The sequence below is a fragment of the Anopheles darlingi genome, chromosome X, assembly GCF_943734745.1.
Source record: "Anopheles darlingi chromosome X, idAnoDarlMG_H_01, whole genome shotgun sequence".
In the NCBI taxonomy this organism is placed as follows: Eukaryota; Metazoa; Arthropoda; class Insecta; order Diptera; family Culicidae; genus Anopheles; species Anopheles darlingi.
Genome location: NC_064873.1, coordinates 6,550,504 through 6,565,503, shown reverse-complemented (window position 1 = coordinate 6,565,503; position 15,000 = coordinate 6,550,504). Strand labels below are relative to the sequence as shown.

General features: G+C 52.7%; 1 protein-coding gene across 5 annotated transcripts in view; it reads left to right on the top strand.

Annotated features, from left to right (window-relative positions):
• The window catches only part of LOC125959089 (uncharacterized), a 153,859-nt gene that overhangs the window by 106,633 nt on the left and 32,226 nt on the right, over nt 1-15,000 (top strand). For all 5 annotated transcript variants that reach the window (XM_049691885.1, XM_049691877.1, XM_049691902.1 and 2 more), the window contains one exon: nt 1,449-1,595. In XM_049691885.1, coding sequence (XP_049547842.1) covers nt 1,449-1,595 — 147 coding nt within the window. The remainder of the gene's footprint in view (nt 1-1,448; nt 1,596-15,000) is intronic.

Genomic DNA, 15,000 nt, shown 5'->3' with positions numbered 1-15,000 from the left:
GGACCCATTCGTCCCGAGCCCATATCTCGCAGACAGACACCCACACGAGCAACGGCAGCACCAGCAGTAGCAGTTGTTGACCTGGGGGCCTGGGATAATTGCCTCCGGGGCCTAAGGTTGCCCCGGGGGCAGAGGCTACATTGTCCGGCATGCAGAATGCTGGCGCTCTGATCAAAGCCATTACTGCTGCCTCCGGGAGGCCCTGAATCTTGGAGACTAAAATTGGAACAGCCACCCTAACGGGCTGCAGAACGCCTGTTCTTGAGACATCCAAGAAATTGGACTTGGATCTTGCTGTTTTTTGCTCCATGAGAGGCGGTGATGCATGATCCTTCTTCATACATATTTATCTAGTCTTTTCCGTGAGATCGCGAGGATCTATCGCGACGGGGGTAGTTCGAGGGATGACGATGAAGATCCGGGGAGCCAAATACTGTCTCCTCGTCCCACTGCCATTGCCCAGTGAAAAGTTAAAAACAATTCCTTCCTCACTCGACGACGCTCGACTCCCGGATGCCTACCATTCCGTTCAATGTCCCCGAAGAAACCGTTCGACTGTCCCGGGGATCCTTTCTCCTCCCCCCCCCCCCCCCCCCCGGACCCGCAAAAATCAATTGTCTCCTGCAGCCGAGCCGAGAAGCTGGCCGAGAAGGCTGACGAAACTTGTTCTGGCTTCTTCTTCTGCTTCTTCTTCTTCTTCTTTTTCTTCTTCTTCTCGGGATATAGCTGGTCATAAATGATTTTGTGGAACTTCCGGGCCCAGATTGCGAAAACCCAGAGAACTGCCCTGCCCTGCCCGGCCGACTCCGGCCTCTGGCTTTGACCGCGAACACGTCACGGGGCACGCGGCCAATTGCGGACTTAACCTTACTTTAGCCAACTTTCGCCAAAGACCTCCGCCCCCCTGCCGGGTAGTGATAACTTTTGCAGCATCCCCTCACGTCAATCTCCTGGACCTACTCGTCTCCTCTGCGTTCTATAAGCTCCTTATCGGGGGAAGTTCTCGACCATGGGCCACAGCGATTTGTATGTATGCGTGTGTGTGTGTTTGTTGTATTGTTGTAAACGGTCCCGCATGCCCGAAAACGGAAAACTTCGAGTCCTCCTACTTCACCAGCACTCTCACTCGCCATATCTCGGTCCAGAAGTCTTACATAGAGTCTTGGGCCTTTTGGATCTTCCAGGATTGATCCGAAAAGATGAAGCCAATTCCAAGGGTATAGGCGTGCAGCGTGTGGCCTGGTCGATGCTGGTGAAGCACTCACACACGTCTACACACATACACAGACGCGCGCGCCCTCACACACAAAAGGACTCCTTGAAGTCCGTCCGTTCCTGCTGGCCAACAGCACCTCACAAGGGTAGTGGGTACAGCGTATTGATTCTGTCTCTTTTTTCTTCTTTTTCTTCCTCGTGCTTTCTTTTCTCTCTCTTGCGCCGGAATACAGGAAATAGAACACTGCTACTACCACGGTACGGTAAAGGACTACCCGGGAGCTAGTGCAGCCTTCCACACCTGCAACGGTGTCAGCGGTGTGATACACGTCGGTAACGAAACGTTTGTTATTCATCCATTTTACGGAGGCGATTTATCGGTATGTAGTTCGTTTCTTCCGGTTTTCCCCCCCCGATTTCTCCTGCCTGATTTCCACCATCCCTCCCTCCCACACATTCTACTGCCACTGTCCCTTGGTGGGTCCCCCCCGCGGGCCTTTTGGGGGTTGTTTTGAAGCTGCTGCTGCTGAGCTGCCGAGGGAACCGAAAACTTTTTCGACTCGACTCGACGCCACGCAGCTCACCGGGATCCGAAAATTGGATTACACCAACTTATTTTGCCCCAAAAATTTCCCCTCCTTTCCGACCAGCAGCAGCAGCAACCGCCCCTCGCTCCCTCTCTCACGGTTGCCTCTCGTCGATGACGTCGAGCGCAGCAGCTCGATGCCCAATACCAATACCGAGACCGAGACCGAGGTCCGGTCAAGTGAAGTGAAAATGTTCATTGATTTAATAAAGCGGCACATCAATTAAGGGTGCTTTCCACCCCCCCCCCCATCCCTCTACCCCGCAAAAACTCCACCTCCCAACCCTCCACCCCCAAAAACTGCTGCTCGGTTAAGCGTGGCCCAGATGGCCCGACTATTTGCCCGCCAGAGCCGAGCCGAGCCGAGAGATCGATCGATCGATCCCGACATCGACATCCCTTCCAACCCCCTTCCCCATCCCCCACACGCCACGAGCCATAGGATGATATGATGCACGAGGACGATCTCGGTTTTGCATCCGGGTCCGGTTGTCGACGACCACGACGACGACGACGACAGCGATAACACGGGCCCCGGGGATGGTGGTGGGGAGGGGGGAAGTTTCCCGGGCGGTTGACGTCCGATTCGATTATCGTTAATGACAAATTATGTCATATCCTTGCTGCCACCGCAAAACCAACACCCCCTTCATCCTCTTGCAACCCCTTTTGCAACCCAGAACCCGCGGAACCCAGGGCCCCGCGGCCACCTAGAGCGCAAGAGGGCTCCGCCTCGCTGCCCCCCCGATGCTGCTGCTGGAAATTTGCTGGTGCGTGGTCCTCCAGAGGACACGTCGCGGTTACGCGGTTTTGCGCGGCTCTCCCCCTAAATCCGGATCCGGAAATCCCGGATCCGGATGGACGGGATCACATCATAATGGATCAAAATATTATTAGGCTCATCATCAGCATCATCGTCAACATCATCAACATCGATCGGCCGGGAATTGGTGCTGTGAAATGAAAAATGTCGTTAAATTTGTAGTCGCGATAAACGTGCCACCCTCATCGCTTCATCCCCCTTCCTCCCCCCCAAAAAAGCTCGACGCTCGACGTCTTTTAATGTTTACAGCGGCCCACTAAGGGGCCCATAAGCGGGCCAGTTTTCTGCATCAGTCGCCGTAAGCTGCAAGGAATCACATTGGATACCACCTCTGTCAAAAGGGAAGGTGGCACCATAATTGTAATCATTAACCCTGGAGCCCAAGTAGCTGACCAAATGTTTTTTTGGGGTGCAACCGAATCAAAGAGATCCAACCCCAATGGACAGCGGTTGGATGGTTCATGCCGGCCACCACCACCCTTACCCTCATGCCGCCCCTCGACCCCTCCGTCCCCACCCCCGCCCTCTACCCCACTGAGAAGCCCATGGCGGTAACGCATTCAATCCAATTAAAATGCTAACCTCCACCATCCCCAACCCTTCGGCGCGCCAATTCTGTGCTTCCATCCCTGTACCACCCCCCCCCCCCCCCTCTCCGCGCTTCAGGTTGGCACGATGGTGACAACAGGATAAATAAAAATCCCGCGTATCCGCGAAGAGTTGGATTGAAATATTTAACAACAACAACAACAACAACAACAACAACGACAATACGCCTCGAGTGCCAACCACCCCCCCCCGAGAATGGCAAATGGAAAATGCGAGATCCACTCGCTGGTCTTCTTCTTCTTCTTCGTTGCTGCTGGTGTTGCCCCAAAATTTCCATTTGCGAACGCGCAACAAACACCCACGTATGTGCATGTGCGTGCGTGTGTGTCTATCACGGTCCGAATATGCGGCATTCCGGTCAGTGCATTTTGGGGAGGTGGAAGTTGGAGTAGGGGGGAGGGGATGGAGTCGGTTTCCGGGGGCCGAATCGAATCCCGAGCCGAATTCTGATGTGAGCATCGCCGCGGCCGCGACCACACCGTTCGTGACAGAAAGCGAGGGGCTGGAAAAGCTTACTCCACCACTCCTCCTTCCCCTCACCCTATCCCTCCTCCCCCCCCCCCACCCCCTTTAATTCTCTTGCTCGGATGAATAAATAACCAAAAATAAAAAATAAAACAAGTACGAAGAAGAAAAACGCAGAAAATCCCCATGAGAGGGGGGGGGGGGGAGAGGAGGGAGGGTGTACGAGCCGCAAAACAAAAACAGAACCCCCGAAGCCGCCACGCGGAGCGCGTAAAAACATACCCGGGGTTTCTTCTTCCGCAGCACACACACACACGCACACAAGCACACCGCTGGTGGAACGCAAATTCGGAAAATTCGTTACCCCGGGTACCGGGATTGTGAAGAGCAGTAGCAGGACTGGAGGAAGGGGCAGTGGTGAGAGTGTTTCGGGAAAATTATATTTATCGATAGATTTGATTGATCAACGGGGCAACGGGGCATGCTGGCGGGCGCTGAAACCTGCTAGCCATGATCAACATGGGGTGAGGGATGGAGGGCCATGATCAACATGGGGTGAGGGGGTGTAGCGAAAACCTGCCGCTCTCCTCGCTGCCCATGGTCGATTGTTTGCATTCCGGGGGGAAAAGGACGGTACAAGGAAAAGCAAAGAAAGAAGGAAAAATCTACCAGCAAGCAGGTCAGAGGCATGTATGGGGTGGGGGCGAGGGGATAGGGGGCAGAAGGAAGGGAAAACCGATTTTTCCAACAAACCGAGCGCCTTGGCAACCGGCAGCCAATCGAAACGGAAAGGCGTTCATGTCTGTCTCTGGCCCGCCGATGCTTTCCGAATGATGAAAGGATGAAGGAGCCTGCCACACACACACACACACACACATCGAAAGGACATCGTCACATTTTCACCGTAACCATCCCCTCTTTCGCTCTCTCTCTCTGTCTCTTTTTCATTCGCATCTTCTTTGATAAAACAACTTACAGCAAATTGCTTCTCGTTGTCTGCTGCCAGCCTTTTCCCCTGCCCCTTTCGACACAGGACATTGCGGTTCGCTCAGCAGCACACTACACGCGAGTGTGTGGTATGTATGTGTGTGTGTGAGCGTGAGCGGGGAAAATAAAAGAAAACATTCTCGCAATCATCGTGCCATGATTTGCAATCATGGCGTCCTCATCGCGTCATCCACCACCACCACCACCAACCTTTCCCGGGTGGGTCCGTCCGAAGGAATCGACAAAAGGCCCCCGGGAAACGGCACGCAATTGCTTCCCGTATCCTCCTTCCTCGTCCACCTTTCCACCATCAGCTTTGCTGACACCCTTATTCCTCCCCTTCCGGTGGGTGGGAGTGGGGGAGGGAGGAAGAGGGGTTGCACTGCACTCGTCCGTGCGTACGTGGGGCTGTCGTTCGCCGGATTCGCATTCTCGATTTCGTTTCGTCTCACCGCTATACCTCACCCACTCGCGGGAGGTATATGCCATACACGGGGTGCACGCACACACACACACACCACGCTGCGGGGATGCTCTTGCATTTGCGATGGCGTGGCGATCCTGCAATTTTTGCATCTCTCGTTCTCAAAGGTTCGGACTTTGGATGCGCAGGAGAAGCAGCTCGAGCTCCTTTTCCTTTAAGAGCCACGAGTTCTTGTGTGAGTGTGTGTGCGTGGTTATCACTTTTCGATGCCGTTCACCATCAGCGCACGGGAACACTCAGGGCCTTCTCGGGCAACCAGGTATGTTGTTTCTTTTCGCAGCAACACTACCACAAAAAAGTCCCGAGAAACACGGATACACACTCACACACACACACAGACGAACAAACAGGAACTGCGCAGGGCTTTGCTGGGAGCTGGAGGAGGAGTTGTGCTATCGGCGATCCGCGATCTTGGGTCTCGGTCGCAAGGTAAAATGTTATTTATGCTACCTTTTAATTTTCTGCCCTTCCACCCCTCCCACCCCTGCATCCCCTACTGTGCCCCTGCTCGGTCGCGCTGCAAATTGAATCAATGGCGCATAACTAATTTAGGGCTGAGCTTCCCCCCCCCCCCACCCGGTCACCTTCCCTCCTCTTTCACACCACCACCAGGGGGGGGGGGGGCCAGGGGTTGTGATCCCAAAAAATATCTATAACCCACCTTATACCGAACCCCGCTTTAACTTTCGTGGTCCTGGAGCTTTGCTAATGTATTTACCCTGGCCCTGGCCGCCGGTAGAGGGCGATTGTCCGGTAGGCGACCTTTTGCGGATTCAAATTCATTTCCAGGCCCGGCCCGGCCAGGCCAGTCCCTAGTATTGCCATTCGGTGTGTGTGTGTGTGTGTGCGGCTTTTTCCTTGCATAAAATTGGTGACGAATTACCATTCTTTTGGCCACCTTTTCTGCACCACGGTCGTTGATTAGCATATTGCTTCTTCTTGCGCCTTCGTCCGGCCCGTGACCCGGTGCCGAACCCGGGGATGTAGCTCACTAGCTCCTACTCCTGGAGGGTACAGGCAGCAGCAGCAGCAGCAGCAGCGAAGCGCAACCCTGAATTATGCTGCTTAAAGGTGATGTTTGAAACGCATAATGAATCATTTCACAAGAATACTGGGTACTGGAAGGCCAGCGCTTTTGCCCCTAGAAGCGTTTTTCATACCTAGAAAGAGAGAGAGAGAGAGAGAGATACAGAGATACAGAGAAAATGAGACAGATTAATAGAGAGAGAGAGAGAGAGCCAGCTGGCTTATCGCTTTAATTACCAGTTGTATAACCTTATATCCGCTGTTGGGGCTTATAGATGGACTTATATCGTGCAAATTGAGCTTTCATTGACATGTCATACTGCTTTGTACATGGGCTCAACACCTGTTTACGTGCATCAGTGCCCTTTATAAGTGATTTCATGGAAAAACGTACCTTTTGCCTTGCATAATGATGTCTAGTTTTGTTTTAGATGAGCATATGCGGGAAACTCACCTTTTTTTTGTTATTTTTTGTTCAACTCCTTCAGACTATCACCTGTTTTCGCCGATGGGTCACGCGCTGGTTGCCGTGAACGGCACATTTCAATCGTATTCGTATGAAAATGCTCGAAAATGGCTTGATGAGTGGTTTGCCCGACAAAATGAAAAATTCTCTTGTCATTTGTATACACAAAGCGCCCAAAAAAATGAGAAAAATGTGTAGCTAGCGAGGGAAAACACTTGGAATAAATTAAGTTTTGGGTTTCTATTTTTAAAAAAGTGTTTTTTTTCGACAAAAATAAACAGCGAATTTAAGGTAATACCTGGTATAATATAGAACCCTCAAACAACATCGTTATTTACCGGAGGCCGGAGTTCGGAGATCCGCAACCCAAGCTAGGAATGGGCCAGTGGATGGTGGCCACCGCGTGGATTGCACCAAAGACGTAGGTCCGACTATTCTCGCTCGAGTGCACTAATCGGTTTTGCTGCTGCTGCTGCTGCTGCTACTGCTACTGTTGCTGGTGTGCTGATAGTGAGACCGCGGTAAGAAGGTAGAAACATCGCCAGGCAGGCAGCTAGTACATAGAACCACCTCTCTTGATGCGTCGATCAGACACACATACCCACACACACACACATACAGGCAGCATTTGCCTGCAAACCACTCGATTGTATGTCAAACGTAGAGCTGTTTGACATCGACATACATGCATACGGGGGGGCATACGCATGGACGTACATGGGCGTGTCGTGCTCGTAACACACACACACACACTACTCGCACCCCGATTCCCCCTCCCCATAAACCCCATAAAACACATGAGAACCATCACCATGTTTTATGGTAAATCAAACCATCGGGTGTGTGTTGTCGTTGGTCGCGCACCGAGAACAGATGAACGGTGGTTGGGTGAAGGGAGGGAGGGAGGGGGAAGGGGAGAGAAAGGATTTCCCATTTTCCCATCCCACCAACCCCCAACCCCCCCCCCCCCCCCATCCCCATGGGATGTGCTGTGCTTCACAGTCCCGGTAAAGCAAGCAGCGAGCAAGCTGGCTGGTGCTGTGCTAGTAGGAGTAGTAGTAGGAAGGAAGAAGCGAAGTGGGAGTGGGATTGAGGGAGCGGAGAGATCAGACCGAGTCAATGTGCGATGGTGCGAAAAATTCTAATTTCATTTTAAATTAAGATAAAATTAGATCCCAAACCCGCCGAGCGCCACACACGCAAACACACACACACAGACACGCACATGGTTTGTGTATGTTCTAGAGATCCGTATGCTGGGACACTTTGGTTAGACAGGTACCGTAGGCGTCGTCACCGCAGCAGGGATTCTGGCTGAGTGTGTGTGTGCCGTGTGTCATTTGAACTTGCACGCACACACACTCACACACACATCTGCGCGCTCACGAGAGAGAGAACAGGAATTCACAAGGAATTGCACGAAAACCACCCCCGGCTAGAGGGGGTTTGAAGGGGGTTGAAGGGTATGGAATGGAAGAAGGGATGTACCCCCCTCCTTAGGGGGAAACCAGGGAAAGTAGTGGGGGATTATTTTTTCCACCACACCGACGCACACGCGGCACCAATTCCGTGGCCCGCGGGATGGAATTTCCTTTTTTGCACACAGCGCACACACACACACACACACATCGGACGTTTGGAATTGAATTTTCGGCGCTTGTGGTTAGAAAAGCGCGGCGGGGGGTGGGAGGCGTCGAGGTTTCTGGGTTAAAAGGCAGCATAAATCAAGCTTCATCCAAGCCCACGCCACCATCCTCCCTCACACCCACCTCCTCCTTGAGGCTGAACGATGAGTTCTAATGTGCCTGCTAGAAAGCCATCATTTCCCCCCAGCACACATCAAAGGGATCACACACATCTGGTTCCGGCGGATGACGAATGGAATTGCGCCTCCGCGAGGTGGCGCCAGAGGCTTATGTGATGCAGCGGCAGAGGCTTATGCTTTGCGATGCGTCGGTTGCGGGGAAGCGATTTTCCTGCAATCACAATGTTCCAGCTATTGCCGATCAAGCGAATGGCGGACAACGGATCGAAAATCGCCACCATCCTTCGGAGGGTGGGTGGACGGGGGTGGACGGGGAGGAAGGGAGATTGCGAACCCCCGGTTTTGTGCAACAATACCGACCACTAATTGAGTTCGCCGTCTGGCTGGCTGGCTGGCGAAGCGTAAACGCATTTGCTTTTATCTCCCAATGGAATTCTAATTAAGACATCATTCACACACAGCCATAGAAATCAGTTGCTCACTAATGAAGATGCGCGCTCGCGCGTGTGTGTGTGTGTGTGTCGTTGGAAGAGGAGGAGGAGCACGATGAAGAAGAGCGCCGAAACGATGCTTTAGCTGCTCCATTCGTCCTGGGCGTTGCCCAGAGAAGGAAAGGGATAGAAAGCGGGGGGTGGCGATAGAGATAGTGGGGAGGGAGGGCAAGTTAACGGTTGCACTCTGGCCCAAATCTAACGCGCGAGACTCCAGCTAGTGGAGTGGCCGTATTCATGAGAAGTCACGTTACACACACGCACACGAAAGGGAACAAACAAACAGCGGAACACGACCCGCTCCAGGGGTTGCGTGCGTGATACTCATTACCGGAAACACACTCAAACTTCCGGTTCCGGTGTTCCGGGGTTGGCGGGGTATGATCCGACGCATCGCAAAACACAACCGCAACAACCCCTCGCTCGCGTACGTGACGCTGATAATCCGGCAGATCCGGCAGATCGACACCGAGCTTCACGACATCATCCCCATCCCCCAATTCACCCCACTGGCCGTGTCGTAAGCTGGCGGTGTCCTTCGTCCTTCGAGCTCGAGAATGTTGATTAGATTTAATTAAAATTAAAACATCGCGAGCGAGGTGCTGCATGCTTAATGTGGCGCACATTATACAAGCTACAAACTGAGTAGCAGCAGCAGCAGCCCTTCGCCGGGGGGATGCACGAAATGCCACACCCGGTCTGGGCGCAGCTTGCTGGTGCTGATTCCTTGCCATCGAGCGCTGCTTGCTATCGAACGCTGCTGCAGATGCCTTTGCACCCCCCACCCCACCCTGCACCCCATAGCAGACAATCGGTGGATGAAGCAGCGCAGAAGGAGCGTCGAACGCCTGTTTCGTTTCGTTTGCGATTTGGCTGCAGATAAGACCGCTGCGCTATGCAACATTCCTGATTAGCATTACTTGGGAGGGGGGCGGGAACAAGGGAGGGTCCAATAGGATGTAGCACCTGCACAGGGGGCGGGGGTGAGGGAGAGGGGTCGCCTATCACTTGAGTGCTTTCGACCTTTTAAAGAAAAAGAGAGAGAAAGAGAACGAGAGGTAGAGAAAGAAAGCTATTTCTCTCCTTCTTCCCCCGCCCCAACCCCCATCCGGTCACCCTACATTATCGCGCGAGCCCAATCTACAATCGGAGTTGATGTAATTCATGAGTTTGACCGTCGCGACGCGTCGCGCGTGGCAAGCACGAATGACGTAGCATGAATATTCAATGTTACACCAATGTTGCGCCCAAGCTACGCGTGCTATTACAACATTGTAACACTGGCTCTGGTTCACTGTTGTTGTTGTTGTTGTTGTTGCCCTTGTTGTCTGTCCAAGCTACCGCCCTGCACTCCACTATGAGCAAGGGGTTGCTAACGATGACGAGTGCTGAAACGACAACGGGAGAGAGAAATGTAGAGTAAAAGGGGAGGAGCGGCCGACCAGAAACCTTTCAATCGAGTCATCGGCTAGTTATTATGCGCGTTCACGGTCCGTTCTGCTAGCCTCAGCCTCCCGCGTACAACTCGCGAGGCGACCAAATGGAATTCAAAATGAAGAATCGAACCCTCCCCCACCCCTCAGGGGGTTGTGCAAAGAGATCAGAGAGACAGAGAGAGCGAGAGAGAGAGAGAGAAAGAGAGAGAGAAAAAGCGACGAGGGCTGGAGTAGGCTTAGGACGATTCGATTAATGTCGCAATCGATGTCGCTAGCAGTTCATCCCCCACCCCCCACCCCATCTTGCGGGCGCGCGCGCACGCGGGATAGCATACTCCAATCTCCTTACCACGGTGGTACCACGGAAGGCAGGGCAGGGGTAGGTGGGTGGTGGTAGTATCGATGAGTTAATCTTTTTCCACCACCAACAGCAGCGGCAGGCCTAGTCTAGCCCCAAAGCCGCAAGATGGGCCTCTGAATGCTAATGATAAAGTGACGTAAATCGAGTCCCCAATTATTACAGGGCCCTGTGATTGCTGTTTCTTTCTCATCCTACTCCCCTGCCCCTCCCTCCCCCATTCCCAACCCCCTCGTTTACCTCTCCTCCAATGCTCGTTTATCAACATCGAAAAGAAGGAACAAAACAAGAAACCCCGAAAAGAAGGCAACAGCACGCTGAAGCAAAATGCGGCCTGCTTGGGGCATGCAGCAAACGCCTGTAATCCAGGGAGACGGGAAGAAGGATGGGGGGGGTAAATATATTCCATCCCCCTTCGCCCCTCTTCTCCCCCCTATTACTTCTGTTTCTTCTCGGACAGTGTGTGCTAGCGTACAGCACCACGTGCAGCACATTTATGAACGATTTTCCTGGTTCTCTCTCTTTCTCTCTCTCTCTCTCTCTCTCTCTCTCTCTCTCTCTCTCTTTTTCTCCCTTCTCTCACTCTTTATTCACGCCCCAGGGAAGGAAAAGGCGTGAGTCTGTGCTCCGTCATTCTTTCGGTTCACGGGCCAGTTTAGGGGCGGGGGAGAGGGGGGTGTGGGGGGAAGTGAAGGGGCACCAGCCTCTTTAGAAAGGCTTAAGACCTTTTAGAGGGCTGCTGAGGCTCCAAGAGAGAGAGAAAAAAAAACGGTGAGCCCTTTTTAGGCCGCTGGCAGGGAAGGGAGGGGGTGGGGGGGGGGAGAGGGAAGGGTGGGAATGGGTCCGGGGAACGCAAAGGAAGAAAAGTGTCAATGACACAGGCTCGAGCGCGCCCGACCGCAACGCTCGCTCCTGCCAGAATAATCTATTTCATCATCCCTCTCTCCCTCTAACGATGGTCGATCGACCAGGGGGGAAAGAAACGAAGGAGGGGGTGGGGATAAATTTTCTTTTGAATAATTTTTAGAAATTAAACAAGAACCAGCACAAGGCTGGCAAGGATGATGACGGTGTACGAAGGCTCACCGCTCCACACCATTTTTTGCCTTCACCCCTCGGCCCCGACCTCCACCACCCTGGTGGAAAAGCATCTCTCCCCCCCGTCTCTTTCTCTAGCCAGGCTCGTTGGGAAAATGAGCAGCTGCACAAGCAAACATAGGAGTACCACACAAACACACACACACACACACAAACACACACACACACACACACACTTTCACTCTGGCAAACCATCTTATCAACACATTACATTATCTTTCCAAAACAACGAATGCTTCGGCGGCATCGTCGTTGTCGTCGTCGTCATCGTCGTCGTCTGCATCTGCAACTCGTTTCCTACTGACACTGGGGAGCCTATGGTCCAGGTCCAGCAGCTCTTTTACGAGAACTTTCCCAGAGCAGCAGCAGCAGCAGCACCAAATGCAGATGACCAAAATCGTTGCTGTACTTTTCCACCACCCCCTTCGTGGGGAACAGCCGGTTTGTGAGGAAGAGAGGGTGCACCTGTCCAGGATGCACCTTACACCAGGCAATAGAGGGGAAGGGTTTTGCACTACCGGCTGCTCACCCTCGAAAATTGCAACCCCTGCGCGCGTGGAGGAAGGGATGAAAGTTGAAAAAGGTGCCATGGAGAGGGGGGAGGGAGGAGAAGCGGGAGAAGATGGGTGCCAACATTTTGCCCGATCTTTTCGGAACGGGAAGGGAAAAGTTTTACCCCCGCTAGCAGCAGCTACCCTCCCCCTTGCCAGCAGGTACTCTTCTTTTCTACCCTCTACGCTTCTTGTGCACATGCTGCTGAGCAGCAGCAGTAGCAGCAGCAGCAGCATCAGGCACAGAATGGTTTGGGCTTCACTAATTAACTGCCGGCACAGGCCTTGGTCCCAGAGCCCACCACCACCACCACCACCACCCTGTGTGTCGGTGGCAGCGCAAAACCCGTATAGACGCGCTCTTGGCAGACGGGATAATTTACAATTTGCTATTCATATTTGCCTGTGCTGCTGCTGCTGCTGCTTATACTCAGCACAGCAACATAGCAACACAGCAACACAGCAGCAACAGCAGTAGCAGCAGCAGTGGCTGACTCGATCGCTTTCACCGCTCTAGGAACACTCTGCCAGCGAACTGCCGTTTCGGGAGGGTTTCCATCCGTTTTCTTCTTTTCTTTTCACCTTGTTCGACTCGAAACTTTTTGGGCGAGCGAAAATATAGCAGGAGCAGCAGCAGCCGGCTTACTTAACATAAATTTACCAGGCACACCCCCCCGCAACTCCAACACCGAGTGCGCTTCGTGCTGCCTTTCCTGCTGCTGGAACGATAAGATAAGACGATCTCGCTGTCTACTGCTGCTGCTGCTGCTGCTCCTCTCTATACATTTTTCGCCCTTAATTTAAGTTTTTGTATCTTCCTCTTCTTGTATCTTCGTGTGTGTGTGTGTGTGTGTGTGTGTGTGTGTGTGTGTGTGTGTATGTGTGTGTTTTTTTTACTCTTGTTTTTGTGTTCTCTACGGATATCGGTAATCGTTTCACTCGCAAAGTATAGAAGATGCATATTTCAAGCAATTCGATACCGAATCATTGATGTCACTGGTGGCTTCTGAAACAACGGCCCCTAGATCCCCTTCTCTCACGATCTCTCTTCCTTCCTCTCGGTCTGTCTGAGTTATGCACTCAAATGACACACGGAGACACATAGATACCGACATCGGCACGTGACGGGGGACTTAAATTGAGGAGGCGGAGAGAGTCAGCTCGAAGCCCGGGTTTCGGGTGACAGATGAAGACAGTGTGGTGGTGGCATTAGCGAAACCTTCGGTCCCGGTCCCCATCCGCCTCCCCCAGAAAATGGGGGATGAAATGGATATTAACCCCGAGGCATCATTACCCTTGCCCTTCCTGTCTGGTCCGTACCGGGCAGGACACCGGTTGACACACACAAGCACGCACATACACTCTGCCAACAACAGAAAAAAAAATCGAAGGGAAACAAAAAAACCCGATTGCCGGCGACGATTAATTGGGCCTTTCTCTCTCTCTCTCTCTCTCTCCACATAAAAATGAGACCAATCAGACCAATCAGACAGCAGCGAAGTAGTAGTATGGCTGTATGCGGGGGGGTGGCGCGAATGTAGCGCGAAGTCAAGACAGGGACGCGAGTCGAGAAGATTAGCAGCAAATGACACTCGCTAAGCCCCCTATGGCATGGCTTGACGGTCTAGACGAGCGAGCGAGCGAGCGAGCTTCTCCGTGGCCATTGCCCTGTGCCCTTGAGTATGTGTGTGTGTGTGTGTGTGTTTTTGCGGGCTCACTTGTACACCCATTCAAGGCGTACGCTCCATGCCACGGGCACTACCAACACTAACCGCTGATCATCCCGTATCGTATCATCCCTTGTAATCACAGCATATATTGCCTTGTAAAAGAGGGGGATGATTCTTATAATAAACACACACACACACACACACACACACACACGTACAGTCTGCGCATGGGCGCCCATTATGCGCCAACATTGTAAATTCGATTGCTAGATGCGATTGCCGTCGTCGCAATCCCCACGGTTGGCCCGGGGGTGACGCCGTAGGTCGAGGTACGTAGTGAAGAGACTCCCGCCGTGAGGTGGGAAGCATACCTCTCTCCCTCTGCCCTTCTCGGCAAAATCATTGGGCGCCGCGCAAAAGCGCGAGCGCAGAATACACCTGCACCATGTGCTTTTGTAATGCGATTAATATGTGTGTGCGTGTGTGTGTGTGCGTGGGTATGCGGGGGTGTGTTCCTCGAAGGATGTGTTTGGAATAATCAACGAACGAACGCTGCAGCTGATTGCTGCTGCTGCTGCTGGTGCTTCTGCTGCCTGGAGCTGTTTTTGACTCTCCGACAAGTTAATCACTCGGATAAGTACGGGACGAGCCGGAGGCGAAGGCGTCCGTCACCATCACCGTCGTCAGCGTCGTCGTCGTTGTCGTCGTTGTGTGTGTGGGTGCGAAGCATGGCGAACGCTAATTACATGATTTAATGTCGGTGATTTCGAGAGATGTGTGTCGTGTCATCAGCCCGCGTGCCCGGTGCATCATCATAATTAATAAATAACTTCGTTAATTAAGTACTATTTGCCACCACCGCCTCTGCCCACATCCCCTTCTGCCGTCATCCTCTCACGATGAGAACACCAAAATAAAAAAGGAAATGCAAAAACAAAAAAACAAAAACAATCGCTACAACAACAAAAGC